The 26,530-nt window shown below is 38.2% G+C and overlaps 1 protein-coding gene across 7 annotated transcripts in view; it reads right to left on the bottom strand.

Annotated features, from left to right (window-relative positions):
- CTNND2 (catenin delta 2) overlaps window positions 1-26,530 on the bottom strand; it is a 630,944-nt gene that overhangs the window by 276,280 nt on the left and 328,134 nt on the right. For all 7 annotated transcript variants that reach the window (XM_071736667.1, XM_071736669.1, XM_071736668.1 and 4 more), the window contains 3 exons: window positions 22,585-22,619; window positions 21,983-22,099; window positions 767-945 (listed from right to left, as the gene is read on the bottom strand). In XM_071736667.1, coding sequence (XP_071592768.1) covers window positions 767-945; window positions 21,983-22,099; window positions 22,585-22,619 — 331 coding nt within the window. The remainder of the gene's footprint in view (window positions 1-766; window positions 946-21,982; window positions 22,100-22,584; window positions 22,620-26,530) is intronic.

The raw sequence follows: 26,530 nt of genomic DNA, 5'->3' as shown, positions 1-26,530 counted from the left end.
GTACAGAAGCACATACACTTTTAGGAACTTTTATCTAAACTAAAGCTTAACTTCCCAGTGAGAGGCTTTGATGTCGCAGTGAAAAGCACAGAAGGTGAGTGGGTTACATATCAGATCCAGGAGAGATTCTTTAGGTAGGAAGAGAGATTTAAAAAGTTTTTGGAAGTATCTGAAATAATATTTCAAAATGAAATAGACAGGTATTCAAAATGAAATACTACCAGACAGGTAGCTGTGTGGTAAATTGCTTGGCTTATAACATGAGGCAAGGGGGGAAGGCAAATTTTTTTTTTATACTTGGGATTAGGCCACAGTACCCCGTATGGTATCCCAAGCAGGTTTCAAAACTAGTGTCAGCTTGGCTTTGTTTTTGATTGCTTGCACTTATAGCTTTCAGTAATATCCTGATACCAACGCTGGGAGGTCCTAGACCTTCAGGCTCCTGATCAGTACAGTCACAGAAATTTTCAAACTCAAATGACTAAGTATGTTATCACCAAAATATATATGCAAGTAAGTGATTAAAGCTAGCATGTAAATCTCCTTTTTTAATTAGGATTACTTAATTCTGCAAGTCAAACCACTTCTAATTTGAAAAAGTCTACGTGGTAACTCCACCCCATGGCAGATGCATTGAACAAGAGAGACAGCAAAGGCAGGCAGGCATCCACGTGCTGGTAGGCACCAAATGTCTCTGTTTGGTGGGAGCTCCCTCACAGAGTTCCAGGCACAGGAGCCCCGGGGTGCTGAGGACACACAGACGTACCTGGGTGTAGCTCTGGATGGCAGCTCTGGCCTGGCTGCTGCGGGCCGGGGCCGGGAGCGGGGCAGACGCGGTTTCCCCCAGGGCCAGGGTCTGGTTGCTGTGGTAGCTGGATGAGTACTGGAAGGACCCTTCAGGTTTGGAATTGAGCTGGAGCGAGCTCTGGGAGAGGAGGCTGGGCCCTGTGGGGACAGGATTTGAGAGCAGTCAGAACGTCTGACTGTGTAAGAGCACACCTGTATTATCTGTCAAGAGAGACTTTTCTCACTTTGGCTTTTCAGTAAAAAAAAAAAAATCACATACATTAAACTACTCCTTTGCAACTCATCATTATTATGGTGTTTCAGCTACTGACCAAATTGCGTTCTTTGCAAAAAATGTATAGTTTTGAGCAGTGATGAAATTCTATCCCTCAACAAACCCAACTTTACTATGTGATAAAGCAGTCTCGGTTTTCAGCTCAGAATAGCTGATAAGTTTTCTTTTTTTTACTTTTTTTTTCTGTGGATAACCCTTGTTTATTTCAGTTAATTATATCCAGTCGTTCTGCATGGGAAACGCTATCTTATCTCTCCCTGGGCCTCTAGCACATTAGATCTATTGATTACTGCCACTCTGTCCTGTACACACAGTGATGTAATACTTTAGTGCCTGTAGGGATGGATGGCAGCCTTTAAAATATTAATAGCTCTTCTCATCATGTAGGACTCACCCTGATCTCAGTGAATCTTTGATGACTGTTTTGTCAGCCTGTCTTACCTTCCCCATCACAGCACTGCACAGCAGGAGAGCTAAATGCAGGCAGGGAGATTAAATTGGGGCTGCCAGACTGAAGAGCCTGTCAGGAGCATGAGCAGTTTCCACAGATGATACTTCTGCAAGACTGAAACACATCCTAATATTCATTAAGTTCAGGTAGAAGTGATTTAGTTTATCATGGACACAGAGCAAATTCCCCAATTTTTGCTCTGAGAGCATGTATCAACCAAGGGAAAGCTGAAACCACACTGTCATGTGGTTTACATATGATATCCCCCCACCACTTTTTCATGGTGAAATCATTCTGTCTCCTTACAGAGGAAGCTACATTAAAGAATATCCTCCTGATCCCCCCCTATGCCTTGACTGATATTAGTCTCTTCTAATTTTCAATAAACTTGTTTAATTTTCTATGGTGTCTGGGCCCAGCAACTGAAATCCAAGGAGAGAAAAAAGTTATTCCTTGTCCATTGCACGAGTTATGAAGAAGTCTACCTTCCCCCCAACAGATACTGTCTATAGCATACTCAAGTAGTTCCACAGAGTGATAAATTCATCTTCTGGTTAACACTAAGAAGCTCATGAGAACACTGAAAGAGTCACAAACCTGAAGGGATGTGGAATGATTGCATTAATTTTGCTCCTACAGAACCATGTGAAAAGTATGGCTTTAAGAAAACTCACAAAGGCCAAATTTCAATGGATTTTGCCAGAAATACTTCCCAGCACACTCCTGATACAAAGGGCAAATTTTGTTTTTGCTACAATGATGTACAGCTGCTCCAAAAAAAGATTTCCACTCAGAAAATGTGCAAACAAATCCACCCCCAAATTAACATAGTATTTTTCATCCTTACCTATTTGTCAGAGATGGCAGAACCACTGATATTTTTCAAAACCCAACCTGAACCACTTGTACTAAAAACAAATCATAGTAGTCTGTGTAAAGGGTAGGTGTTCACATTTAAGTGACAACTGGGATTATGACACTATTTTGCATATCAACATAATTTATACTGAAAAGTCAACTGCATTCATCAGGATATTCCAGACAGAGGACAAATTTAAAAATTAAGTCCTGGTCCTTTTATTTTCTTTACAAGTACAGAAAAAAGCAAGGCTCCATGTATACTGTGAGGTTATTAAAAATGTATCACATGCATAGGAGAGCTGAATTTAATCCTGCATGGATGCTTTTAAATCCAACGTTTGATAGCTTTCTGTTCCCTGATTCTGCAAATAGGGTTTACTAAACATTTTCCATTTAATTGATTTTGCTGCTAATTTTTTTCTTTACTGAAATAAATATTTTCACAGATTAATTTTTTTCTAAAGAGCATGAAGGAAAAACAGGCTTAGTTTTAAAATATATACATCTAAAGACTTTTAAAAAATCTTTTGTATTTTGAATTTTCATTGAGATTTTGCTTGTGATCAAGTGACATGGCTTAAATTCAGAAAATACACAAGAGTATAACTTCCCCAGGAGAGGCAAAAGTTGCAGCAAGAAAGCTATTTTTTGTGCATGAAAGTGTTTGTTCTCATTCTGAAAGTAATTATGCTGTGACATTTCTAAATCCTAAATAATGATTAAACTATCACATGATATGAACTCAGTATGTTTAAATTTTCATTGGATCTGGCTTTCAAGTGTTCCTTTCATTTTAGTATGTCCCACTAGGGGATTTACAGAGACAGGAAGAACCATATACATGGGTTCCCTGCACCACTTGCCTAATCATTTCTATGCACTTTAAGAAACTTACCTAAACTTTAGAAAAAAAAAATTAGTAAAAAGTTTGGAGCACATGGTTTTAAGTTCACTAACTACTGTATAGAAGTATTTATTTTGTACCTTTAGAAGCAGTAATGAACAATTAAAACTTACATATATTTCAATAAAGTGTTTATTACAAATTACAAAGTCATTTGAGAGAGCCAGATATTTAAATTTAAAATAAGCTCACATTTCTCAAGCAATTGTGGAATAGTTCTGGCTGCTCACCTGTGGTCAAGTCAAAACCAAGCACACAACCTACAAGATACAATCAGTGTGATATTGAACAAGTACAAGTTCCTTTTTCAGGGCTTAGGGACAAGCAGTCCCATCTTGTCTGATAGAGAAAAGATGGATCACTTTTCTCATTAAGATTCTTGAGGTTTCAATCTGAAGGTATAAACAAACCTTCTGAAGTGCCCACAGCTCACCCAGAAGAGAAGAAAGTGGTTTGTTTGTGTACTACTATAAGCTGATGGCTTTTGACAACAAACTATTGTTCCTTCTTGGCAAAAATTTAAATTCTGTTGTGTTGGTATAAGAAAGTGTTCATGCAAGAATAATTAATTTGTTTTTGGAACAGTTAAGGCAGCTGGAAATTCTCTATTTTCAGTTAGACACTGGAAATCACTAGTTAACTACTAGAACAATTAAGTCTTACTTGTTCCCTTAATGCAACATAATTAACTACCCATTTTCAATTTAAAATAAGCTTGAAAACAAATACAGCATCACAGGGTTTAGTTTAGCAGATACTGAGGATTTGTAGTAGTGCTTTAAAAATTCATACTACATTTTGTTGCTATTTTTGAGTATGGTGAAGATACAACTGTTGCCCCCTATGTTTTTTCACCACCACATAAAAAATCTGTCATGAAAGAATATTGGCATTGACTTATTCATAGTGAACGGGGCCAATTTTTCACTGATTCAGTTAATGCTGCTTTCCTCCTCTATTATTACTAAAATAGCACAGACCTGAGCACAAATTCAGGAAACTAAGTCAGAGCCACCATACTGCATGAGATGCCACTGTGGACTAACTTGAAAAGATGAAACAGGGATAGTAATTAACTCCTTAATTTGCCTCCAGTTTGGTGGACACATCCTGCAGACAATACTTTCCTGTTCCTCTTTAACTTGTGTGTGCAAGGCTCCCCATCTTCCTCACCTTGACTCCTGTAACCTGATTCAGTAAGGAGCTCAAAGGGAGAGGGTGGGCATCTTGCTTGGGACACAGGAGAAGTCCACTTAAGCTGATGGAGCAAAGAGAAGACCAGGCAAGAAAAGAACAGAAGAGGATGGTGGACATCCCTACAACAGAGAGCCAACCCAAAACAAAACCTCAGAGGACTTTCCTAAGAACCAGGGAAGGGAAAAAGGAGTTTCCTTTGCAGTCTGGAGACCCAGGTGCTGGAGGGCACAGCAGTGAAGAGGAAAGAAGTCACCCATTCAGACAGGGGACAGGTTTCTTGTGAAGCCCTTCTAATTCGTTTATATTACCCACTCCTCCCCCTAGCAGTTATTTTATAGTCTATTCTTGTACTCTGAAAATAGCTTAAGAGATCTGGAGCACCTGAGAGTACCTGGCACACTTACTTAAAACAAAACAGGGAAGAGCAGCAGGTTTACTGCAGAACCTGGTCCTGCCCTGAGTCCCATCAGTAAAATGAACATCACTGAAGCCCCACACTTGCCACCTGCCATACTGCATCCAACAGAATTGGCATAGCCTGGCATTACAGAGAACAGGCTGATTCATGGCACTTAGTATGTTACACATGGCTATGAACATAAACCTGGGGAGTTACAGACTCCATCACAAGTCATAGCAGAAAGAGAGATTCCACAACACCTCTCTGCTCCAGCCAGGGGATATTAAGAGGCTGGCAGAGGCACCAGGCACAGGTTGCAGAACAAACCCCACCCAGGTGCAGCTGGGGCTGTTCCTGTGTCCCTCACCCATGAGGGATAAGGTATTGTACCGGCAGGATTTCTTTGGGGGATGCTGTTTTTCTGTCTGAATAACAATACTATGTGCAGTGCTGCAATAAAATGCAGTGTAGCTATTTAAAAAACAAGCCAAGGAAAGGAGTGGTCTTAAATTATGACATTATAATTAATCCGAAGACATCACAGTAAAAGTTGATTACGGGAAACCAAAGTTACAGAAAGAATCCAGGTAACTGCGATCACCCATGGATGGATCAAAAATGGGAGAACAGTGATTGTGCAAATATTTGTCCTTCTATTTTTAAGAGCAGTGTTTTCTTTGAAAATCAAATCTTTTGCCTTTTCTTTCTGGTCTCTTCACACCACCTCTCTTCCTTCGTCCAACATTCAGAGTCAACAATAACCCCAAACCAACCAATCAAAAAAAAAAGATCACAACCTAACTTTTTTTTTTTTTTTTTTTTTTTTACTTTTAAATTAATTATTCTTCAACTTTATTTGGCTGTTTCAGAACAGCAGAATATAGGATACTTCTCAGTACTTGCATGTACCTGGTCTAACAGAGCTTGCTAAGGCAACAGAAAATGAGTTACCAGTATTGGGCAAATAGAGATAAACTTCTCATTATTCTTCTTCTTATGCAAGAAGTGACAAACATTATAGGCTAGTAAAAAAAAAAAAAAAATTAAAAGAATTTCACTAGTTAATTATTTTACTATATCTCTCTATTTAGGCCATCCTTTAGATTTCCTTTTTTTCAAACCACACGTTGCAGCATACTTACAACAAGATAAATGAAGCTATCTACAGTGTGAAAAAGTGTGTTATACTTTTAGATAATATCCTGTTCTTCAGCATAAAAATTTATATTGACTCGTGCAACTGACTTTAAACCTACATTTCATAAGAACAATTGCACTTAGACTTTGAAGAAAGGTCCAAGATGTCAATTTCTGTGAGCACCAAAAATGCTAATGACTAAGGCTACTATATTCAAATCCATTAGAATAAGCTTGCTAATCTCAGTAGGAAACACATAAGTTTTAAGATATTTTAAGTGTATTAAAGTAGTGTCTGCTCCACCACCACAACTGTCTGCTAGAATTGAACGTACAGTTTAAACCTGATTTTTAACAAATAGGATGCTGGTAAAAGAGTGCACTTGGAAACAAACTCTGAGGGAATCTGGGTGCTCTGCTGCTCACCCTGGTCCACAGAAACAAAACCAAAATGCATCAGCGTAGTAAGTGCTAAATTTTGATTAACTGAATAGTCATTAATATTGATGGGACCTTCTGTGAAGGATTACAGAAAGTCAGAATCAGCACTGACAGGAGTCAAAAAGCCAGGAAACTTGCCTGTTTTCTTCCCTTCCCCTGCAAGGTAGGGCCTTTTCTGGCAGATCTCACCTGCACAGTATCCCATACTGAGCCCTAGAACTTAGGCTCTAAGGAGCTTACCAGTGTCAGAAAATAATCAGTTTTCTAAGGGCTGAGAAGACACACTAAGTGCTGAGAGACTGGCCCAGTATCCTTACACTGATTAGAGATGGGGGGCAAAGAAGCACATCCTATTAAATTTTGGGTTTTGTAATGTTACTACATCACGAATAAGGACTTAAAGATAAACACATGATGTAAAGGCTGATAAGAATTATGTACAGTTAGTATTTGTGATACATATTTCTACCTAAAAGTTAAGGTATTAAGAATCTGTGGATTAACTCCATTACAAATTAAGATAACTTTATATTTTTTCTGTCTTAAATTGTAGAGTCACAAAACTAACTAGCCAGATGAATATGGGGTTCTTGTAAAGGAAGAACTCACAAGAAAAAAACAAAGAAATTGTTCCCTGTGAGGTCACAAATGACAGCCTATCCCTAGCACCCACCAGTCAAATATCTGAAAAATTACTTGTTTCCTAATCTTTAGACTGCAGCATCTCATGGAACACATCACAAACTGTAGTCTCACAGTGTGTAAGTATTGAAGATAATACTATAGCAACAGTATGGTCAGTCTGCAAAAGAAAAATCCCAAATGGCTGAATTACGAAATGGGACTAATATTTTACATTGGAGAGCAGAATAGTCAATATCTATCTAACATTATCTGCTAGTTGTTCAATCAGCAAATAATAACCATGTAAGGACAGGCTGCATACAATACTATATCTTTACAAGGTAAGGGTAGGATTAATTCAGTATTCTAAATGTATGCAACAATTACTTCTGAATTGGCTAAAATAATCACACTACAAACTATAGAAATATAGATCTGGCCATCCCCCCATGTGACAACAAAACATAGCATGCAAGTGAGGGATTTTCTTTCTCTCTCCTTAAGATTTGAAGTCAGTTGGGTTCCTGGGGCACATTTCCTTCTCCAAGTAAGTAGTCAAGGGGAGTGCTACTATTGTGTTACACATTTCCATTTGGTCAGTCATCTATTGTTCTCCCAGTTTTAACTGACAAGGGAAATAGACCAAAACATGCTGGAACTAACATTTAATTAGCTCCCATACCAATTATAAACAACACTTCACTCACCTTCGATCAGCTGACAGAAGTGGTAATGATAAATTATAGAGTAAGTGTAAATAAAGTGGTTTTAATTAGTGTAATTAATCACTTCACACATTCTTCAACTTGCTTTGCTCATTTGGGTAACAGTTGAACGAAGCACTAGCAAAACTCCTTTTATGTCCTTTAAACATTCATTTACAGAGTTAATAGGTTGAGGTGCCTTACATGCTAGCAAGAGGAATCATCTAACTCCTAGTATATGCCTAATTAAGGATTTTAAGTACCAAAAGTCATCACTAACTGTTTCTTCTGCCTCTTAGGTGATTTAATTTAAGTGTGGAATATTGATTCATCCCCTAGAACCTCTTTTTTTTGTTTGTTCATTCAAGAGTGTGTACTTACGGTAAGTAGATGCTAACCACTCGTAGTTGTATTTGTTGCCCAGTTCTGCAGAGCAACAGGTGATTAAAAAAGATGCAATAAAAGATTGGGTCACTCAATTTCCAGGTTCTCAGCTGTATTTGGGACACTGGGGAAACCCTACAAATACACTGAAATAACACTAGTAGACTTTTGATTCAAGCTCTTGATGGTAACCTGCAAGGGTCTTTCCACAGCATTTGGCAGTAGGGAAGAGGGGATGATAGTTTAAGACAACATGGGCAGACCTGCTCCTAGGGATTCTAAATACTTTGGCATCTTACTAGCATATCCTGTTTTCAACTCCTGCTCCAAAAATCAAGCTGTGTATCCAGCTGGGACCAGGAGTAAATTTTCCTTCCAAATAGGAAGGGTGAGGAACTTGTCTTTGTTTTAAACACCTCCATTCCAGTATGACTTATTTTGGGGGTAATCGGAAACATTATTTGAAGAAACTTGATACAATTTAGAATGGTTTTGAAAAGCAGAGGAACTGAGTGAGTGGAGGGAAGCCCTGAAACTACCTCATGGGGTGGCAAGTACTCCATTGGAGAGGGGGAGCAAATGCATATATAAAATGAAGAAATAAATGATAATACTTTATATGCTAAATCACAAAAATCTCCCTTTTTATGAAAAAAACCCACATCTCTAGTTCAGAGGCAACAAGTCTTAAACAAGTACACTGAAAATAAACCTTTTTTACAAAAAAAATGAAAGTAATTTATATGAACTACCATACTCTACCAGCATTAAGAGGAATATGTTCTATCTACAAATAGAGAAAAGGGCTTTAGAGTTGCTATAGAACCTATTCTTAGGTACTGGAAAATACGATTTGATGTAATGTATTCAAAATGTAGACTAAGTTCATTTTCATCCAAGAATTCTATAAATCATATATATGGAGACATGATGCAAAAACTAGGCTGGTACCATTATATAAGGGAGCAATATGAGGATATCCCTTCTAACTCTTCTGACCTAATTAGTATTGGAATGAAAGATGAAGAACACTTTTTTTTCAAGAGTAAATGAACTGAGAATAGAAAATAGTTTCATTGTGTGCTCATTATCTTATGGTTTTTACACGACAGGAAATTTCTGCTGTTATTGCAAGAGGGAAATGGAGGTATTGGCTAGGATTTTAAGTAATAGGTTCTCCAGGAGATAGCAAAGCACCCCAAATGTTCACAAAAAGCAGTAGGAAAGTGAAGGACCTTAAGGTCACAGAAAAACATAAGCCCTGCATCCTACCTTGGGAATAAATGGTTCTTTTTTATTATGGAAAGATTTGGGTTTGTTTGGGTATTTTTGATGTCCGTATGGAAACCCCAGAGTCAGGGCAAAGGGAATAGAACTGATGTCTAATTCAGAGAGGACACCTGATACTGTCAGGTTTCCAGCTAGTGTATAACACTAACAAAGTGCCTCCAAATAAAAAGCCTGTCTGAATGATTAAACTAGGACTGCAGAGAGTTGAATGTGATCTCCCCTTAGTGCTTAGTAGAATCATGTTTCAAAATTTTGGCATTCACCAAATATTGCCAGGTGGTTAAAATTTGCTAACTGAGCACCTATGAGGAACAGGAAGAAAGCCAGAGAGAAACAAATTGTCCTTTAATAGCTGAGCTTAGTAAGAAAATATTTAATAGGAAAGAATTTCTTTAGGGATAGGTAATTTTATGGCAAAAAATAGTATGACATGTATTTTAGAGAGAACAGAAATTCCAATGGGCTTACACAAATGTCTTGTAAAAGTGAGGAAACTTGAAAACATGAAATATTAGCAGACTCATGGTACCAGGTAACATAAAATAGCCTAAGCAATTCTGACTCTATAGGGTAACTTCAGTGTTATTTACTCAGATGGTGTATGTTTTGCTTTCAGTACTATACTACATATAGCATTAATCCAGATGCTTGTGTGAAATGTAACACAGCCAGATCTTCTTTCCTAAGCAATACTTGGTAATGTTTGACAGTAGGAAAAAAATCTGGAGTTCCATTACTAATGAGAGAACTTACGAATATACTAGTGTACAAGACATAAAGGTATGCACTAAGCAAGTATAGGATTATACATATTTAACCTCAACACAGAAGTTGCCCATGTCTTAAAAGCTATCCTAAATTTAGATTAAAAACAAGGACAATCTACTACTGTAAATTTTAAAATTACCCCAAGATTAAACAACTTATTTCATAGACGACTAATTGTATTTTATGAAATCACTTGCTAAACTCTGCAAGTAGCAAAATCAGACAGTCTCTGAAAGAGATACTTTATCACTGGCAAGTGTTTTAAGGAACAACAGAAATAACACAGGAATAAGATGGGCAGCAAGGATAATAACTAAATTATCAACTTCTGCGCTAAAGAGGTCACAAAGAAAAAGAAAAAAATCCTTTATCCTTCTCTCTAGGGATATCTAAGTATGATTATGGAGCTCTTTTGGCAGTAAAATTTCTGCTGGCACTTTCTTGGCAGAACCCTCTGCCAAAAAAATCCTATCAGTGGCCTAAAGTACACACAATCTGAATTACACAGAGAATATAAGTAATCTTCACAAATGGCATGATTTGCTGCTGCTGCTGTCACTTCTGTGAAACTCTGCAGGCAGTAGGCAACAGTAGAGTGGCAAAAGTCAAACAATAGTTCACTGTAAGAGAAACTGGCTATCTATTAAAAGATTGGACTGTGGAACCACAGGAGCCTGGTTCCTGAACGGGGCTCCTGGATGGGATTAGATACATGTCACAAGAAGAAGAAACTTGAATGCAGGAGGACTGAACACAACAACAGACAGCAAGCTCCAACTCAGAAGGAGCTGTAGTGTTACCATTTGGGAAACATTGAATTTTGGCATTAATGTTATTTTTTAATTTGTGTTTTCATTATCAGTCTCCCATTTTGCAAACAATAACTACATTTAAAACTGTGTTCTTTGTTTACAGAAAAATAGCCAAGTAAAGAAGGAACATATTTTGCATTATTAAATCCTAATTTTTTTGAAATATTTTACACCTTTGAAGACCAACTGTGAATGTCAAGTATTCCTAGTCGCTCTCTGTGCCTAGTGTAGCCTAAAGCTGCTATTAATAGTATTAAACTAACGTGTTCTCTTTTTATTTCTAGAAAATAAAATAAGATGACTACAGATATTACACAAACACGACTCACAGGAATGCATTATGAGAGATCAAAAAATTTGTCAAATCTCTTCTGATAGGTCTAAATTAGTCTGTTGAAAAACAGTAAGAATAATTTAAATAAAAAGCCTATAAGCTTCTGACTATAAAGGATATAAAACTACTCACAGATATACAGATCTAATGCAAAAGGCACCAGTAGATCTGTTGAACTGTTATTTTGCTTAACTGTTATTTTGCTTAACCAGTAGCACAAAACACGTTTCGTCTTCTACAAAGCTGCATTAGCTGCATTCCCTTTTCCCCTGACCTTTGAGAGGCTTAAGACTTGAATATTTTCTGTCCACAAATGAAAATGGCTGTTTGGTCTCTGAGGCAGCTAGTTCAGAATGTGTTCAGCATTGCCTCAGAAGTCAATTAAGCAGTTAAGTCAAAAAGGTCAAAATTTTATTACTCTCTTTTTCATCTGCCAAAAAATCCTCCGCCATAAAACAGAAAGTATACCCTTTTGCCTCTGCTTTCTCTTTCTGTGTCCACAAATGTGCACAACGCTCTTCTCTCCTGTTGTACTCAGAAAATGTATTTCTCCATTCACAAGGCCAGAATGGAAAAAACAGAGCCAACTCCTTACTCTTTGTTAGCACAGAAGTCACAGAAGTCCTACGTTATCGAGAGCTACGTTAACTGCATGCTGCACAAAAAAAAGCCCTGAAACTCATACCTGCCAAGATTTTCTGTTCCATATAAATCATTTTACACAAGCTAACAGGCCAAGTACCTCTTTTTCAAGGCTGCATCTACACACTGCTTGTGCTCATGAGCTGGCACCGCCGGATCCCAGAAGGATGTGGCTCCTGGCACTTCTGAGGGTGCTGAGCGCGCGGGTGCTGGCATGCCACTAAGGCATGAGTAGGGCGAGTGCTTCATCAGTCAGTCTGTCACCAGGATGTGGGTGCACTTGTTTCCTGGCCTGTACTACAGACACAATATTTACTGATGTTCTTCTGCGTTGTAGGTTCGGATGCCAAAAGTCTTTCTTTGTTCTGCTCCTCCAGATGCAACCATAAGTCACTGTCATTTTCTAATGAGTTTCAGTAACTGCTTCCTGCGGTGGATGTGGGAACACCTGGTTGCCTGTGCAGGGTTTGTGTTTGCCACAGGCTAAGCATTACAATCTGATCACGACCTCCTTTCCATCTTTGATGTTGTTACTAATTGTTCCTGCTTTCCTCTCACTGTTCCATTTTCTCCCCCTCCGTATACATTTTACCCGCTGTTATTGCTCCTGTGTTAATTTGACGTTCACCTTTTGTTCTACAGTAATGAAGCTATATTGTGAGGGGTTGTTTTCCTTAGGATTATAAGTCAGTTGCACAGCATAAAATGACACCAGGTACCAAAGTCAGATTCCTATCAGGAAAAGCAAGCCCAGATAGAAGTAATAATAGGAAGTAATTTTGTGAGATGAGTATGCAATTCATATATAAAAGCATATTTCACCAGGCAGACATAACCAGAGATAAGAGATGTGCTGCAGATGACACCACACTGAAGCAAAAAATTGGCCTACAGGCTGCTGTAGGAGGGTGCTCTTAACCCCTGCGCCAGCCCTGAGGAACCAGGAAAAGCAGAAGCTGCTTCCCTGAATGGAGATTGTTCCTTCAGCCTTCACCAGGTCTCCTGCTTGTAAACAACAAGACAGGCAGCAAACCAGAGCAGACTGAGATGAGCTGGACCCAAGACAGAGTCCCTAACACTCCACTGTCAGAAACCCATGGTGGACCATGACTGGTGAAGGAATCCCAAAGGAGAGAGCCCATATTGTGGCTCCACTCCTAAGTTTGACTCTGCAGTGGTCTCCTCCTGCCTGCATAATGGAAGAGACCAAACAGGAAAACTACACTCAGGCTCTTAAAGTGAGAAGACCAACATGAATTTAATAGAATGCAATTTATCATCAAAGAAGATGTGCCTGTTTCACCTGGCCCTTACCATCCCGATAGCTGTTCTCAGAGCTTAGGTGATGGAGTACTGAATGATAGCATTCGAGCTACATCTTTTCATCTGGTGCTTTTCTCAATACCTTTGAACTCTGCCCCTGACAGAGGATAAAAACAATTCCACGCTCAGGATGCTCAGCACTGATGGAGAATTTCCTGAGGCAGCCCTGGCTGTAAACACTGATGCTGATGGGTAAGAGATGGCTCTCAGGTCAGCGCAAAAGCCTGCTTCATAATATCATATCTTAATGTCTTAGGGTTTAGCAATGAATCTACAGAAACTTTATGTAGTCAGCTACTCTGTAAAGATATTATGGGCCCACTGAGGACTGCCCCTGGAAGCAGGTCTTGGTGTTTGCTACCAGCCAGTGGCTGTTACAGTGTTAAATGAGTTATTTCAGGTTCACACTTAAGATAACTAGGTCCAGAAAGGGAAGGTGGATAAAGGAAACATCCACATTTCGCAGAAATCTAAGTATTCGACAAATACTTCAAAAGCCTAAAGTTGTCCCACAGTTGAGACAATTTCTGTACAACTTTATTTGTGAGAGCTTACAAAAAATAACTGTGAGACAGTATGAAAAGTGTTCACAATATCGAAGATTTACCCCATTACAAAATGGGCAAAGATGACTTTGAAACCCTAAAATTTTGAAGCTAAGACATTGAAAAGGCTTGTATTAGAAAAGATAGAAGGAATAAGGAGAGGCATTCAAAACTGTTTCCAATTAATATATTACAATAGTGGCAGAAGTTTCATCAATAAATCAAAACTTCTTTAGACCTCATCCTCAGAGAGATTTACCTGGAGCTAAGATCTGTTGAGTCAAGCACCTGCTGGGTTTGCATTAATGCAGCAGATGGCAAGGTAGTGTGACCCATGTTATGGGACTTCTGCCACTTCTGTTCCAAAGACTCCAATCCTAAAGTGAAAGAGCACCACACACTCCTAGCTGCTTTTCAGGTCTGAAACATACTCAAAGAGCACTTAATTTTATTAGTGTGTCTGTTTACCAGGAGAACCCACGAGAACACCTCTTTTATGTGCACAAAGAGTGACTCAGCTGGATTGCTCTGGCTCTCAGAGAAGATAATGAAATGGAAATAACTTCATCTATCAACAAATTGTGAGGTCCACTGATGCCAGACTTCATCTCATTGAGCTTGTCAGCCATCTGACAGGTGGCAATTTCACAAAGCAAGAGCTATAGGATCAAAAAATAACCCCACACATCCTCTTACACATTAATTGTGTAAACAGTGTCTTTGTTTCAATCCATTTTCAACATCTATGAATAAAGAAGCTGACAAAAGAGGACTATCATATAGGTTGAACAAGGAATGCTCCTTCAAACTGGGACAACTGCTTTCATACAGAGTAAGGTGAATTTCTGGTTTTCAAAAAAATTCTAAGCCAAAACTGAACTAGGAAAATAAAGTAAGAACTTAGCCCATCTTTGTTGGCCTCAGAATTAGGCAAGTTTGTTAAGTGAAAACCACAGCTGTTTAATACAACAGCTCTATATAATTCCATGTGCTATAATCTGTTCATGCAATACAAATTCTTCAGAGAAAAAAAAAAAAACTTGAGATCTAAATGGATGGTACTACTACCCATTTGTACTTAATTTTAGGCAAATAGTTTCAAATTACTATAAGAGTCTTCAGTGGTGAGACATGCCTTTTTTTCCTCAGAAGGACTGAGAAGTCTCTGCCTGCATTCATGTCAACCAGTAGCCTCAGTGTCTGAAATGGCATTATCCAAGAAGACAGTGTTATTTAATCTACATTGTATTTATTCCCTTATCAATGTGCTGCATTCTGTAATTAACCCTGAGCACCAGGAAAACAGGGTCACAGATGTAAATAAATATATATTCAGGAAATTTGGGAAGAAAAATTGTCTGGAGTATTGGCAGTGACGGGTGGGGAAAACTGCAACTCCAGTATGAACCACTTAATTTTAAACTGAAATTTAAAGTGTAGCATTTTAAAAAGAGCAGACAAATGCAAGACTGATCCAAGAGGTTTTCTGAGCCATGTCAACAAGAACTCTGTGGCTGCAGTCTGTAGTAATTACATAGTGAGCAAAGAAGCACAATTGTCACATGAAGTGATTAAACAGTGAAACAGCTACATTTCGGATAGGAACATAAACAGCAAAAGCCCCATAAATCTGACCCATAATCCTTTTAAAACCAGTCTTATGCTCAATTTGTGGAGACTAAAGCAAAGGAAACAGCATGAAAGATTTAAGTATAGATACCTTAAATTAAAAGTGCCAATGGATTTGCTCAGTAATCTCAGCAGTCTGTCTTCCATTTTGCTAAAGCCATGACAGAGGGAGTAACCACTGCCTATCTTCACCTTTGAAGCCTTTAAGGATTCAGTGTTGTCCATAAGGGTTCAATGAGCTTCAGCTAATTATTTCCAAAATGGTTTTGATGCTAGTATCATTGCAGTCCTCTTCTGTGGCATGATAATGACCCACAGGGATACAGGTAAAGAACTAGTAGGTGGGAAACAAACATGAACAGAAAAAGGTAGTTTGGTCCTTAACCAGAATTTGATCCAGAATCACAGGATGCTAGGGGTTGGAAGGGACCTTGAAAGATCATCAAGTCCAACTCTCCTGCCAGAGCAGGATCACCTAAGGCAGGTCACACAGGAACACATCCAGGTGCGTTTTCAGTGAAGGAGACTCCAAAACCTCACTGGGCAGCCTGTTCCAGTGCTCTGTCACCCTCACAGTGAAAAAGCTTTTCCTTTTGTTTATGTGGAACATCCTATGCTTCACCTTGCACATGTTACCCCTTGTCCTATCATTGGACATCACTGAGAAATAAGAACCTTGCTCCATCCTCCTATCACTCGCTCTTTACATATTTGTAAACATTAATGAGCTCATCCCTCAGTCTCCTCTTGTCCAAGCTGAAGAGCCCCAGCTCCCTCAGCCTTTCCTCATAAGGAAGATGTTTCACTCCCTTCATCATCTTTATGGCTCTGTCCTGGACTCTTTCAAGCAGTTCCTGGTCCTTCTTGAACTGAGGGGCTCAATGATAATTCAAAAAGCCTCCAGTTTCTCTCAGTCATAAAGAATGTACATCTGGGGACCTCAGGCAGTTCATCAGGACCCTCCCCACTTCTCTGCAGGCTTGCCAAGCCTTAATGAGAAACCTCCTCAGCAATCATTCTTCTTCACCCAGAGAGTTGTATATCTATTTACTCCCCTTTCTACCCTGAAGCTTTCTTCCTTTTCAGTTCTTCTTACATGTAAAGGGAGGGAGGGGAGAGGAGGGAGAACAACAAAAGAAGAAAAAAAGGAAAGAAAAAGAAAAAAGGGGGAAAAAAGAGATGTAAGTAAAATAACTGAATCTGAAGTAGTTGAGTGATTTTGAGAGGTGCTGCAGTGATGGGAAGAGAAAACAAAATGTCATTTGTTTCTTTCATTCCTCATTTTACCAAGCATTCTCATCTTAAATACTACTTTTTGTCTCTACAGTGCATACTTAGCCCTTAAAAAATGTTTTGTTGCATCTCTTTCCCAACTAAATGACCCAGCCCCACCCTGAAAATACCTTTCCTGAGTTACAGTCACCATTCAGTATTCCTGTCTGTTTGGTCTGTCTGAAATACTTCTGGTATTATCTCTGCCCTGAACTGAATTCAATCCCTTGCCTGTTTTCTTCCCAGGTGATTTCTGATCCTACACTTATTGTGAATTTCTGTCTCTCTCCTGCAGCTTGTCTCCAGTGTCTTATATGTGATTATTTTGTCTATTACTTGCCTGGTCTTTCCCCTGAACCTATTTAATGTGGCAGTGATTTATCTTCATTTGTGCAAAAGCAGTATTTTTTGTTTTTTCCTGTTAGAAAACGATAATGGTGGAGAGAAAAAATAGTTTCAGACAGGAGCAGCCAGCTCTGCAGTCACTACCAGGATGCCACACTGGGTGTTACAGTGATGTACAGCAGGGAGGAGGCCAGATCAAGCACCCTCGCAGTAATGCTTAAGTCCCTAGGACACATCATAGGTAATAGCTGTACCTGCCCACCTTCAGGGATTAAGAGTACATGTGGACTAGCATCATTCTGCTGGTGGCATCTCCACAAACAGTTAGGACAGGCTGACCTCCCCTCTGCCTCCACAAAAACTATGTTAGATAATGTTTGATATAAACTGGAGTGACCCAGTGGTGGTAGATCAACAGCTATGTAAAGACAGAAATCACTGCAGTACAGGGAACTGGACCACAGAGATGGTCCAGCTTCAAGTCTTACATCACCTGCAGCTTCTTAGAATCTTAGAATGGCTGGGGATGGAAGGGATCTTAAAGATCATCTCGTTTCAACCCCCCTGCCATGGGCAGGGACACCTCCCACCAGACCAGGTTGCTCAAGGCCCCATCCAGCCTGGCCTTGAACACTTCCAGGGAGGGGGCAGCCACAACTTCCTTAGGCAACCTGTGCCCAAGGTGTTTCGCAAACCTCAAATTAAAAGATTTCTTCCTAATGTCTAACCTAAATCTCCCCTCTTCAAGTTCTAAACCCCTTGTCCTCTCACTATACACACATGTAAAAAACACTACCCCAGATTTCTTGTAGGTCCCCTTCAGATATTGGAAGGGCACCTCAGAGCCTCCTTTTCTCCAGGGTGAACAACCCTACCTTTTTTAGCCTGTCTTCATTTTCTTGAGTGATTCTGAAAGTTTCCTTGCATTTTGTTTTCTCACTTGTAACTGCAAACACATGTTTTTAGGAAACCAATTTATAGGGAGTTGAGGCAGATGAAAGAGATGAGCAACTGCTCAGGAGTTCCCCTCAGATGTATGTTACATTTTCCCAGGATCAGTGCAAGAAAACTTGTATGATAACATGCAGCAGTCTTTGTCTGATAATAATAACTTTCAAAACAGTGCTTGCATTTCCCCAAATGAATAGAAGCTTTATACATATATCATTCTTTTATTTGCTGATTCACACTCAGTAGAGATAATTAGCGAGCATCTCTATTAGCAACACAGAACCCCTCCTGTGTAAGCCCCTTTCATGTGACTTGTCCCATTAGCCTTTGTTTGTGGCTTTTATTTGCTACTAAAGGAATAGCAAATGTGAAGTGATGTTTGAGATTTAGAGTATTATTGCAGCTGCCTGCTATGTGATGACTTTTTAAAACTAGTTCTGAGAAAATCAGTGTGCATGAAACCAAATAATAAAGATTGTGACTACAGACACACTAATCCTTGACAAAGGCAGAGCTACTGACAGATTAACTTGTTAGACTAGACACACACAGTTCAGAAAAAGAAGATGTGGTCACATCCCTGGGCAGACTTTCATACAATGATTTAAAAAAATCTGCCTCAACTAGACTAAAACTGCCATGGCAGGTTGGAAATGCTGTCCTCAAAGTCAGCCTTGTTACTTAAAAAACAGCTATGCAGTCAGTAAATATACCTAAAATTGTAAAGTTAAGAGTTCACAAATAAAGAAATGCCAGGCTAAGTTGTCTTAGTCTGACATCATCACTTTTCTCCTCTTTCTCTGTCTTACAGCCATTTGGTTTTTGTTGTTGCCTCCTTTTTTACTGTTTGACCTCAGGCCTTCATTGAAAAATGTGCAATATGAAGAACAAAAAAATAACACACTGATGGATTATTCTATGACACTCAACGTTTTCTTCAAATACATCACAAATAAAAAAAATTAGAATACCTGTGAAGTGGAACATTTATAGGGATCTCATTTCCTATTAGGATATTGAAGGAATTAAGACAGAAAAGTGTCTGTGAATACAAACCCTCTGTGCGAGACACTCCAGAGTGAGTTTTAACTTCCTTTTTTATCACATATATTTGAGACTCTGTTTCCACAGAATCGAGTCACAGCTGTTTGTTCTCAGCATACCTGAGAACTAACCCGGGACACCTAAACCCAAGTATCAGTAGAAGAAAACGTGGATGATTTCATAACTAGAACATCAGAACTTCAGGACTTAAAAGAAAGGATACTATTAATTTTTAAGAGCAAAACTTAACTGTCAAATATGAGATTTTTGTTCTCATTTAGTAGATTGTGTTTTACTCATTGCTTAGAGAAGTCAGAAGTGCTACAGATGAAATCCCTCTTCAGTTCACTGTGCAATCTGGGCCTTAGCTTTGGGGTAAATGAGGCATGGACAGAAAATGTACCAAACAGGGCATGATAACAATTGTTTTATAATGCAGTCATGAGAAATTCAAATTATATGGTACAAACAGCCTTGACTTTGGTACTTTTGACTTTGCAAACACAGTAATGTTTTAACTACCTACTGTGTTTGTGGTATTTTATTCTAAATGGAAAAAGATCCCCCAAAACAAAAAGGAAATGAAGTATAGATAGGACATCCTAAATGCATTTATGACTGACTATCAGAACTGCAACTGTCAGCTTTGACATGTATCTAATTCTTAATTAAAGCCATAAATTGCAAATAGCAACCTAGTTTCATTACAAGGTGGGCCTGGAACAGAGGCCTGTGGGGCACTGTGACAAAAGGCTTCACAAATTATTTCCTGACAATGAAGATGAAGCTTGCAGCTCTGTGGGGAAGCCTCCTCCCTTGTTAGCACATGCATCTGCCTGTTCTCTCCAAACCTGTGTTTCTTAGTGACAGATACTCTCTTGTCCATAACTCAATCACTATTTCCTTTCTTGAATGTCATTCTCACCACCTCATTGGTGCCTCTGTATCCACCTAACTCTTTACAGCACAAACAAACCATCCAGCCAAGCAAACATAGCTTTCAACTTTCTCACTGGACCTCCTGTTATTCCCCTCCTGTCCCCCCCGAAGTCCATATCTATTGCTCCTCTTCTCCATCACTGTTCCTCATTTGCCCCGTGGTCCTATTTTCCTTCCCATCTATCTACATCCCTATTTATGTCTAATCTTTTTGTAATACTCCACAGAAATCTGCTATAGTACTGGTTTTCTTCACATACCCAGACTTCTCTCCATCTATTGTCTTCAACTTTCCCTAACAGCTTTTTCTTAGCTTTCCTCTCTTCTGCCAATATCCATCCAAGCTAGACCCTCCCTGCTCCCAATCTCTATTGCCATCTCCCCAGTTTAATTTTTCTATTGAATCACAATTTGAAGGCAACCTTTATCATGCTAGTAACTTTATCTTGTTCTCCTCACCTCAAAGTGAAGAAAATGCAAAGTGCAAATTATAAGGGCTTACATTGTTTCATCATGTTCAGAACAAGCAACATTTTAACAGATTTTAATCACACAGTTTTTATTCTGATCAAGTAACATTTGACAATAGCGTTAGTGACATTGTTGGCCCAGAAAACTTGTGCACATGAAAAGTGGAAAATTATCTACTGACCAAGGATTGCCAGCCATGAATTTTACTGCAGTCTGGTTTTAAAATAATGAAAAATGTGGCAAATAGAAATTCTTCATTCAGTTTGCAATGCATGCCTCTCATCACCTGACAACCCCATTTCAGGTGATGACTTGTCTTTGCTAGAGATGCTTTGCAGAAAATGTCTGTCACATTCCATTAGCCCTTTCAGAATAAGGGGAGATCTTCCCCTTTGGTTTTGAGAAAGCTGATTTTGGCCAGAGACCTTGAAAGACATGGCTCAGTCAGAGGGTACTGAGCAATGGGGGATTGAAAAAGACAAAAATGGGTCAACTGAACAGAGGGAAGGAGATGTTGAGATATGCTAGAGAAAATTGAAAAGCCAAGATACTGTCAGAAGCTCCAGTAGGAGTGAAGTGAAAGTGGGTATACGTTGTGGCAGATGGGAACAGCGTCTCAGATTGGAGACTGAGGAAAACGGAAGAAAAATAGGGAATTAACCTTCTTTTTCAACATCTAGTGCCACATCTGATAACAGACCTGTTAATCTATGGGAAAACTTTGTCTTGGTGTATGTGACTCATGAGCACAACTGTTTGTAGACATTTGCTCTACCAACACACTGAGTGCCATGTCCCTCATTCAGTTTTACAGTTGTTTAGCCTTGGTTCACCTCCCCAAAGGCTTCTTGGTCCTAGCCAAGAACCTACCCAATCACCATTCAGTTCTGCAGACAGAAAGGCTGCTACATGAGCAGTGAGTAAATCTTGGGAAAAGATTTCAGCTTTCTTCCCAGAGCTGCCATTTACTCTGCATCATCTTTAAAAAGTTCACCAAGCTATTTCTGTCTGTGTATCCATTTGAAAATTTCAGTCTTAAGGAATAACAGCTACTTGGCCAAATTGTCATAAAGAGACAACAAAATTACTCAGAGCCCCACATTATGCTCCATTTTACTATCTCTGCATACTGAAAAGGTCCCTGTGACATGACCTTACATTATAGCACAGCCACACTGCAATTACAAAATATTTTCTTTACAATACATTCCACACATTTGGGGTTTTGCCCACAAAGTAGCAGTGAGATTCTCTCCTTTATAAACAAAACAAAAAATTGCAAAGGCAGAGGGGCAGTGTGGCAGCTTGCAACTACTCTGTCTTCTGCCAATGTAAGAAAATAATAAAAACACTTTAAGATATGCATTTGGATTTAAAGCAGGAAATGTTACAAGTATGTCTTGGCTCTAGAAAGCACATTTCTAGCAACTTACTTTCACTGGCTGAATAGTCCTGTGGATCAAGTATCCCTGATTCCTGCAGTGATCTAATACAGGAGTCCACCAGCTCCAGACCAGTGGTGAGTTCATCTTCTATATCCTTCTGACCATCTGTAATAAAACCATCAACATAAGCACTTCTTAGAAAAAAAAAAAAAAAAAGAAAAAAGCAGTTACAAGACAAAAGGTAAAACCCAGTTACATATGACTAAGCATTCACAGCTGATAAAGCATTGGATAACACAGAGGCTGATGGCCATTTTGAAGATGATGTCATCCTTTGAAAGTGTGGCTTTGGATTAATAAAAGTAAAATGAGAAAGTTCAGGTCTAATCTCAAAAAGGTACTAAATACATGTTTAACAATGCCACTCCCCCCCAGCCATTTTAGTTTCGGTGTTCTTTTTATTAGCCCTATCAAATGTTGCCAAATTTTGCCAGTTTTTTAAGCAGAGTTTTCTCTGCTTAAATACCACACAATACCAATGAAAAAAAAATTGCATAAATAAATGTTGTTTCCCTCTCTATATTCTTTAAGAAATATAAAAATTCTGGGAGACAATATATGTTATGCATATATGTAGATAAGTACATTACCTTGTGTTTGCCAGTGAAACTGCTCTTCTGTTGAACTGTAAAGAAAAAAAAAGTTTTAATTTTTAATGGAATAATTTAGCAGTGTGCCATCAATATTCAAATCTAATTCTATTCTGAAGGAACTGACTCTAGAATAAAGGAAATTACTTAATAATAACATATTTAAAATATATCAAGTATTATTTTACTTATTTTTAAATGAGTGACTTGCACAACATTCATTCAGCAGGGGAGAAGCATCTTAGCATTTAAATTAAATAACTTAAAACATACATATAGAAACTGCCCATTTAGTCTTGATATATGAATTACAGTATTTCAAAGAAGAAAAATTTTGCATCTCTTTTGAATCCTTCTATTTGTCTGATTTTCCATTTTAATAGAGAAGGTTATAAATTGATTTCTCAAGTGAACAGTTACATGTGATTTCATGAGCATGGTTCCTGGTTCTGCTGATCATTATGTGCATTTTTGTATTATTTAGATATGCAGCTAAGTTAATTCAATTGGCCTTCACAAGAGAGTAAATTTAGATATGTTTGTGCCTCTGCGTACAAGAATTTAAGCAAGGTCTTAATTTTAAAATAATGAGCATGAACACTAGAGGATGGGTTAGGTAGGCTTTTTCCATAAAATGAACAATATATTCAAATGAATGATAAAATGAATGCTATATTCAATTAGGCAATGAGTACACTTTTCTCCAAGGCATAATCTGTTTATGCATCAACACAGGTCTTTCTCACATGCCAAGAATATAGAAAGGATTGAAGTTGCTCAGTAATAATAATTATTTTGATAACAGTGAACTGGTTATCATAGTCAAGATTAAAACATTCTTCTGTACATTTTTACAAGATATCTGATATCTATAGGTGAAAACAAAATTATCTGTCGTATCCATCAGTTTAAAAAAAAATTATTTTAACTTTTCAAGCTATAAATTTCTTTCTTCCTGATGCTGAGAATATATGCTGGTTTTAATGAGTAAATGGATTTTAATGGATTTAAACCACTTTCCCTTTTCCCAACAGATGCTGGATCACTATATATGTGAGTATAGCTCGTAGAATCTACATTCTGAACAAGAATAATGTAAATGAAATTAAATGTTGCTTTTTGGAAGTCTCTTTACAGGGAAAGAACTTGGGTTTAATTATTTATCCGATTAGACAGTGTTAAAATGAACAGGATAACTGTCTAATTTACATGTAAAGAGTTCTAAAAGGACAACTTTTCATTTCTAGCTGGCATAAAAAGTGTTAACCCGACAAACTCAAGTCTATACATTATCATCAATTTCCAAATATCTGCCATCTGCAATTTATACTGACTCATTGTAGTGAGATGCATAGATATGAAGCTAACCCTTCGATGAGACACTCAACTAAAATGCTTGCACTGAAGCTAATAATATTGAAGATAAAAATAGCCAGAGTCCTCAGCAAATAATAATGGCGATGTGCTAAATTGGTAGAAATTACTCTAATTTAAAATACCTTTTCAAATTAAGTCCTAGTGGGTGGTGAGTAGGGACAGTGGATCCTTTTGAAATACTACTTTTTCCAATCTGAAATTCCTTTTGCCTGGTCTCCAGATTCACTAAACAACTGCAGCTTTGGCTGACACACTGGCACTTGGGAGCCATCTTCCTTTCTTGCATTAGCATCATCCATAATATGCAATATATTACTTTCCACTATACAGACCCTCTTCCAGAACTCAGATTGTGCCAGATGCCACCTCAAAAGACAGAAAAAAACTATGTATCTCAGGTGGCATTATTGCTGGCAGAATTAATGACTCAATGTTGCTGGTAAAAACCCCACTGATGTAAAACTGTTCTACCTCATACAAATCCGTGAGAAAAGACAATCAAGTCTGTGCATAAAGAGTGAATTATCATTTCTAGGAATTCCAGATTAGCCCTTTTGAAGCAGTGAATTTGTTTAAAATGTAGAAGTTCATTTTTGGTGGAGTACAGGGAGTACTAAATCAATCAGTGGCTGGTCAGTAGTGAACCTTATGATCACTAGTCTGACTTCCACAGAAACATTTTAGTGGATGCACCTTAAGAAATCTTAGATGGGAATGTCCAAAAAAAGGACTGCAATTAATTTTGACTATATTTTGGCTATTGAAGTTTTAGTCAGGTTTCTCACAAATACTCTAATGGTCTTTAATAAATACTATGACTTTATAATGAAGGTGACAGATTCACCATCAAAATTTTCATCCTAATACTACCTTTATATTCAAGACATGGAATATGGAACAAGCTGCATAGGGAAGTGGTTGAGCCACCATCCCTGGAGGTATTTAAAAGCCATTTAGATATAGCACTTAGAGACATGGTTTAGCAGTGGACTTGGCAGTGTTAGGCTAACAGTTGGACTTGATCTTAAAGGTCCAAAATGATTCTATGATTCTATATTAAAGGTGTGTTTGCTCCTACAAGGAGCAGACAAACACATAAAAGTGTTTCCCCAGAAAAATCTTATTAGCATTTGACATAGTTCAAATTTAGATGCCCTATTTTTTTTTTTTTTTTTTTTTTTTTTCCCCCCTGTCTTAACCCTTTTTTTTAAAATAAGCTTTTCCTGGTTTTGGCTAAAAAAAGATTCCAGACTGAAGCAGTAAGATGTGTCTGCTCAGGGAGTGTGCCAAATCTGCTTGAGTGAATAAAAATGGGGGTTTTTTTGTGCCCTTCTTTTCGAGATTCATAAGAGATCAGTACAACTGACTGTGTACTTGCACCAAACACATGAAAAGACAAAACCAAGAAATGAACAGAAGCATTCCCCATTATTAATTTTCCAACATGATCAGGAAAACAAAACTCTCTGCTTTATAGTTTTACTAAAGAGAACATTTTCAGTTTACTATCAACCACTTCTCTACATATTCCTATGCCTGATTATAGAAGTTTGCCAACTCTACCAACTTCAGCTGAGGAAGGTGAGCAATGAAATACTTTGGGGGGGAGGACGATTCTGAACTATAGATACCTGCACCAAACAGAGTTTGAGAAGGGAGGAGGGAGATTTTAACCAGAATTACATCAATATAGTATTGAAAACAGTAGCATAAAATATAATGAGCTGAGAAGCCAGGCAGGTATAATTATTATTTCCTTAACCCAATGCACAAGAATAATTATGATTTATTTGCTCTATTCTTCTTTCATGTATACTACGGATAAAGAATATAGATCTTACAGAAGATGCTCATTCTACCTAATTCTATAAAGATTACCATATCACCATTCAACTACAAAAAAATTTGATTCTTCTGTACTTTGATGGCCTTTGGAAAACAGGACTTATTGAAGTGAAATCCTAGGGAAGCAGAATAACTTAAGAATGAGAAGGTAATACTAAAACCCAAACAAAACTCCAACCAGCCAAATAAAAGAATACTGTCCTTTATTGAGTTCTGGGTGTTCACCTTGAAGCTAATGAATACATCTCCTGTAAGGATGGACTACACTGTGCCTAAAAGTTTAATAACCACCTATGCAAGGAAATATTCCAGGAAAAGTTCTTTTACCTCCCTAGGCAAGAATGAGCAAAATAAATATCCACAGAGTATTCATCTTGATTCCAGCTGCACTCACATGTTCCCATTTCTGCACACATGTAATAAAAGCACTGAAGTACTGAGAAACCTTTTATGTGTGACCTTGCATGCTAGGAGGATGAAAGGCAAATGAGCACAGCACGCTGCAGGGAGCTCATTTTGGGGAACATCACATGAGCAGAGCACTCAAGGAGCTCTATCTCTCTCTCCACAGTGTGGAAACATCAGAAGCACAATGCATTGCAAAAATGCCAAATTTCTGAGGTCAACAAAGGATGGCTGGATATTACAAGCAGTCTATGTACATCCAGTTTAGACTCTTTCAGGCAGGGGTAGAAAAATCCCAGCCTGAGCTACAGTATGTCTA

Source organism: Heliangelus exortis, chromosome 2 (assembly GCF_036169615.1).
Source record: "Heliangelus exortis chromosome 2, bHelExo1.hap1, whole genome shotgun sequence".
NCBI classification, from domain to species: Eukaryota; Metazoa; Chordata; class Aves; order Apodiformes; family Trochilidae; genus Heliangelus; species Heliangelus exortis.
The sequence above is the reverse complement of the archived record's forward strand: the minus strand, read 5'-3'. Positions and strand labels throughout refer to the sequence as shown.